The 6171-nt window shown below is 36.0% G+C and overlaps 1 protein-coding gene across 2 annotated transcripts in view; it reads right to left on the bottom strand.

The window, feature by feature from the left end:
• LOC118424615 (corticotropin-releasing factor receptor 2-like) overlaps positions 1 to 6171 on the bottom strand; it is a 38861-nt gene that overhangs the window by 11708 nt on the left and 20982 nt on the right. For both annotated transcript variants that reach the window (XM_035833257.1, XM_035833258.1), the window contains exons 6-7: positions 2337 to 2454; positions 1596 to 1749 (exon numbers count right to left, since the gene is read on the bottom strand). In XM_035833257.1, coding sequence (XP_035689150.1) covers positions 1596 to 1749; positions 2337 to 2454 — 272 coding nt within the window. The remainder of the gene's footprint in view (positions 1 to 1595; positions 1750 to 2336; positions 2455 to 6171) is intronic.

Genomic DNA, 6171 nt, shown 5'->3' with positions numbered 1-6171 from the left:
GATGACGTCATCAAATTAGCATAATTTATGCATATATAATTATGAAAGATATGCTGAATAATATAAGATTTTATTTATGTAACAAAATCACAGTAATATAGCAAATAAATTTGAAAAATACATTGTTAGAACCAAAAATAGTGATTTTTGGCAAAACTGCCTGTCAACAAACGGTTGCCATGGCAACAAGAAAAAAATGGAAAATTTGTCAAACTTCGTAGAATTGTTGCCAACAATATTTTAGGAAAACTCACTAAATTTGGTGGCTCTAGCGTAAGCCGTTCTGGCGTTATAGGACATCGAAGTTAGCGCGGGCCTCAAAAGCCCCCCCCCCCCGGTCTGAATAGGGTTAAGAGCATCCTCAAACAACAAATGCCTATAGCTAAGTATACAAAGGTAAGGTTTGACAGGTTGGTCAAGTGTGAAATAACCAGCTACTGTCGCGCCACGTGCCTGCGAAGCTGGTGTGGTATGACAGAGATCTCAATAGATACATGCTGACAGGTCAAGTGATAGTAAAATCTTGAATATTTCATGTTGCCTTCCTTCCTTCATTTCAATAACTTCCTCTGTACGGACAACATACGACTCACAAAAGCAAAGTGATGAGATTACAAAAGTAGGGGCGTCGAAATTTCCCTGTGCAGACGTCATTGAGTTATACTGCAGACATATGAGTTGAACTTTAGCCAATAAAGTGGTATTGAAGTTCGACTTTGCCATATGCTCCATGGAATACTAAGTGGGGTTTCCTGACATTATGACTACCGACATTTTCAGTATAGATTTGTCTTTGTCTCAATTACTTTCTATGTATAGACGGTGTACGTAGCTTTAGATAGAAGATAAATTCGATTTAGTATGTATGCTGGATTTGTCTGTCTTGCTGACGAATTATATCATGAGTTATATTGCAGACGAACGTTACTGACTAGCATATATTTTGGAGCATGCCCTCTGTGCATGAATTTCACTGTCTAGGCAACCAAATGCCTTTATCTGGCATTGGGCATAATACCAAACTTTCTGTTAAATACAATCCGTTAAACCTTTATCCGACCGATACATATTTACGACGAATCCCACCGTATATGGGGTCTATTTGAATATAAACAATTTTGATGGAAGTAAAAAAAAATCCATCAATTTGTTTGTTTACAGCATCTAACAATTTTTTCCGAGTTTTGGCCGTTATTGTAAAACTATACTTGAAAGTTCGTGTCTGGTTTGGTACGGTGGGTTCTCCTCATTTATTGCATAAATTATGATACTGAACATTAATAACTTATACTTGTCAATATATTTGTGATAGATCGATAAAACAGTAAATACATAGTAATGATGAAAAGAATAAGCAGAAATTTGTCTTTAAGGAAAAAAAAATGGGGTACAAAAAGACCACACACGGTCAGATTTGTCCTAAAAATGTATCGGTCGGATGATAGTTAAACGCATTGTATTATGTATCAGAAATTTCATTGCATTACATATGTACCCATATGACATCATAAGAATAAAAACTGTTTTAATGTTTTGTCGTTACAAAAATGCTAATCCAACTTATTAGTTTATTATAGTATAAATATGCTACTTACACCAGCCAATCAGGATGTAGATCCAGAACTTGACCTTTTCCGTGCCGTACGCATGCGCGATCATGATGTACAGGTAGAGACCCTCCACGAACATCCAGAAGAAATTGGTGACCTTGAAGTAGTTGAAGAGCGTCACAACTGTCCGGCAAACCCACTGAAGAAGGAAAAACAGAAAACAACTTTTATAATTTTTACCTCCGTGGAAAGGAAACATATTGTTTTTGCTGCGTTCATTCTTCTCCTTTTACTCCAAAACATCCAGAAGAAATTGGTGACCTTGAAGTAGTTGAAGAGCGTCACAACTGTTCGGCAAACCCACTGAGGAAGGAAACAGAACACATCTTCCATTATGTTTACTTCCTTCATCCATCCACGCAGGGACATCCAACGGCGAAACCAACCGCCAGTCTTGATGTACCCTGTTTGCTCAACCGTCACTCTTGGTTCCTGTGGGCGTCGCCACTAACCAGCTGTCAGCCAATCAGAGAATAGGTCTTTCAGTTTTCAAAAGGAACCTCGCATATAAGCTCATTAATATTTATAAGCAGGGTGGTCAGGAACTAAGAGTGACGGTTGAGAAAACAGGGTGCATCCATGGCAGACGGGTGGTTTTCGCCGTTGGATGTCCATGCGTAGGAGAATGACTTTCTTTGAAGGAAAACATATTGTTTTTGCTCAAGTCTTCTACTTTTTCCAAAGATTCAACATAATTTATTATTCTGTTAAATAACAATTACTTACGTCATTTGAAGTGTGCCTTTCAGTCACCACACTCTTCATGATGAACCAGGTTGTGTTCTTCAGTATGAAAGTGAGGATCAGGTTGAGGTGAATGTTGTTCCTCGTACAACGGATACTCCTGCGAGACAACAAACGTTACCAAGGTAATCTCTAATGTTTTCAATTGGCTATACATACATAGCTATGTCTCACCACTACGTTTAAAAACTATTTCTTCCAAAGAATCGTTCACATCTGGAACGCTTTACCCCTCAACATTAGAACTCTAAAACTTTTCCCATTTGTCACAATTGATACCTTTAAGAAAACAATCCTAGATCACTATATCTCTCTTACCAACGACAGATTTAACCCCAACGACGTATGTACTTGGGTCACCCACTGTCAATGTCCCAGTTGTACACATTTCTAGATATTTCATATTTCATTTTACCATTATTTCTATGATTTAGTTCTTTATATTTGTTATAATTGCATATTTGCTTTTGTTGTCGTTGACACAATCATTATTATTATCATTATTTGATTGTACAATTGTTATTATTTATTATCATTGTGATTATTTTTCTATTATTGTATAATTTAGTTGCACGGGAGGCAACTAGTAAAGGACATAAAGTACCTGTTTTTGCCTCCCTACCATTTTGTGTAAATACATATGATGAGTTCAAATAAATAAATAAATAAATACATCAACGCCCGGAGGCTAGTACATATTCTATTCCATAGGGCCCTATCTGACATAGCTTGCTCTAGGTTCTCAAAATCAATACCAGAGTCTCTAGTTAAAGTGTCCGGAAAAGTCAAATTTCTGCAATGTACCCGGACACTTAGTTTAGATAGATGAACAAAAGGCACTAATTCCTGTTTTGCTCGGCAATAGTTTTCCCAAAATGTCACCCTTTGGTGGATCAGTTTCTGAGATAGCTGTGGAAGACTTGCAATTAGCTATGATTATAAGACATTTCAGCCAAGATATTCTTATTAATGACACCCGAGGCGGGGAGATTCCAAAATGTTGTTCCTTTTACAACGGTTGCTCCTGCCAGACAATAAAACGTTACCAAGGTAAACTTAAGTGTTTTCAATTAGCTAATACAATCATAAACATTTCTGCCAAGATCTTCTTATTAATGACACCCGAGGCGGCGAGATTCCACAAATATAGTTCTTCATACAACGAATGCTCCTGCGAGACAACAAACGTTATCAAGGTAAACTTAAGTGTTTTCAATTAGCTATAATTATAACACATTTTCGCCAAGATTTTATGAATAATGACAACCGAAACGGCAAGATTCTTAAAACGTTGTTCCTTGTACAACGGATACTCATGCGAGACAACAAAACGTTACCAAGGTAAACTGTAGTGTTTTCAATTAGCTATAATTATAAACATTTCTGCCAAGATCTTCTTATTAATGACACCGGAGGCGGCGAGATTCCAAAAATGTTGTTCCTTTTACAACGGTTGCTCCTGCCAGGCAATAAAACGTTACCAAGGTAAACTGAAATGTTTTCAATTAGCTATACTTATAAAGATTTCTGCCAAGATCTTCTTATTAATGACACTCGATGCGGCGAGATTCCAAAAATTGTGTCCCTCGTTGTGCATAATGAACTTTGTGATCAAACGTTACCAACCTAAGCCAGCTATAACACTTAAGTGTTTTCAATTAGCAATGATAATACATTACCGGCAAAATCTTCCTCTTAATGGCACCCGAGGCAGCCATATTCCAAAATTATATGGCCCTCGGCAAATAAACCTAACACTATGTGGTTTCAATTAGGCAATGTTGATTTGATCATAAGGATGACATATTTTTGAAATTCCAAAACCGATGCGAGCGTGCTGACAAAGTGGTAAAAAAACTTACTGACGACAATAAAGATTGATCCGCTAAGAATTTATTATAAAATATTCGACAGTAATGTTGGAAATTGATAAACACACAAAGTATGATATGCCAAAAAATGTATATATTCTTTACTTTTGTTCCTTCACATCTAATTATTTGGCTATGGATTTGACTGGGGCGTTAGTATCCGTTTTTGAATGTTTTTCACTTGACAGCATTTATTTTCTCGCTTTGCATTTTCTTTGTACGATTTACAGTATATTTGAGACTTGATGCACGTGCATATGACATCTTTACTTTTAAAACAGCATGACTTTTTTCAACCAATAATATATATCTTAAATAGTAACAGAGAATGCAACTCGAAAAAAATGTCTTTTTTGGGGGGGGGTCGAAAGTTAATGCGCGCGCTGATGTCATCCATTAAGTTGGAAAAAACATGGCTTTAGCGCTATGGTACCTTACAAAACAGACTGCTCTTTAATGTACACAAGGCTCAAGGATATAAAAAGTTCCCATGGCAATGTCGCTTACTATTCAACTTTTTTCAATTTGCTATATATCCTCTAGGTGTATGTGGCATCTTACAAATCTTAATTTAAGTATCAAAAGTTTCCATGGCGAATTCTCTCAACATTGAACTGTTTACAATTAGCTATATATCCTCTAGACGTATGTGGCATTTTACAAATCTTAATTTAAGAATCAAAAGTTTCCATGGCGAATTCTCTCAACATTAAACTGTTTTCAATTAGCTATATATCCTTTAGACGTATGTGGCATCTTCGAATCTTATTTTAAGTATCAAAAGTTTCCATGACGAATTCTCTCAACATTGAACTGTTGTCAATTAGCTATATACCCTCTAGATGCATGTTGTATCTAAAGAATCTTAATTTAAGTATCAAAAGTTTCCATGGCGAATTCTCTCAACATTGAAATGTTTTCAATTAGCTATATATCCTCTAAATATGTATGTGGCATCTTACAAATTTGTCTTCTGATGGCACCCAAGGCAGAAGAATTACAGTCATTAGAAAGATGAAAGCTGCTCTTCTTCATGACGATAAGACGTAGTTCCTTAAGGGAATGTGTGCGCTGCATGATTAGAATCCTCTTTTGATGCTCCATTACGATAAATCTGCCATTTCGACAAATATCCGTTTTGATATAGTTTATAACGACTGCCAAGGCAACGCTGAGCTACGTATTAAGCACATGCATGGGGTGAGTGGTAAGTTTTGAGCCACACAAAGAAAATGTGCTCAACTAAAATCTAGGTACATGAAATAAGGTCTCATAATTCCATCGGGTGCCACAAGACCGTTACATGAGGGAAAATGCATGAATTCAAAGAACACAAGTTATCCTGAAGTATATACACTTTAAATATTTAGGAGATTTAAAACAATCTTAGCAAGGTCTAGCTTTTTTGTTGTGGCGGTAGTATGGCACATGGTGGAATTTTTGAGAGTTCATGGCATGAAAACATTTTAATGAATATCTACCAAAATTTACTACATTATGATCACTAGAGTCAATTCCAAGTCACCGAGATGGTTTTGAAATAATATTTGGAATAAGTTTGAACTATTTTGAGTAAAAGAACATTTCAGTCACTTAAGTTCGAAATTGTTCAAACATTTCAAAATTAAAGTTTAAACATGTTTGAACCTTTTTATATTTGTTGGAACATTTGGGAAAGTAATGATATAATTATCTCTTTATTTAGAACAATTTTCAAACATCTATGTGTTTTTGTTACTGTTCCAACATGTTCCAACATTTTGTGTCATTTTTTCCCTCCATAAAAACTTTTATTGACCCCAAAAACAAAGCTGCTAAGCTTGGTCCTTTGTTTGGCTCTTGTATTTTTAGATGTTCTTTAGTATACAATGGTGAGTCTTTTGTGAGAAGGTGGCCGACAGACATAATTTCCTGCACTTGGCAGGGATGTGTGAATTGCCCTCTTC

Source organism: Branchiostoma floridae, chromosome 10, assembly GCF_000003815.2.
Source record: "Branchiostoma floridae strain S238N-H82 chromosome 10, Bfl_VNyyK, whole genome shotgun sequence".
Classification (NCBI taxonomy): Eukaryota; Metazoa; Chordata; class Leptocardii; order Amphioxiformes; family Branchiostomatidae; genus Branchiostoma; species Branchiostoma floridae.
This window is presented reverse-complemented; position numbering and strand designations above follow the sequence as displayed.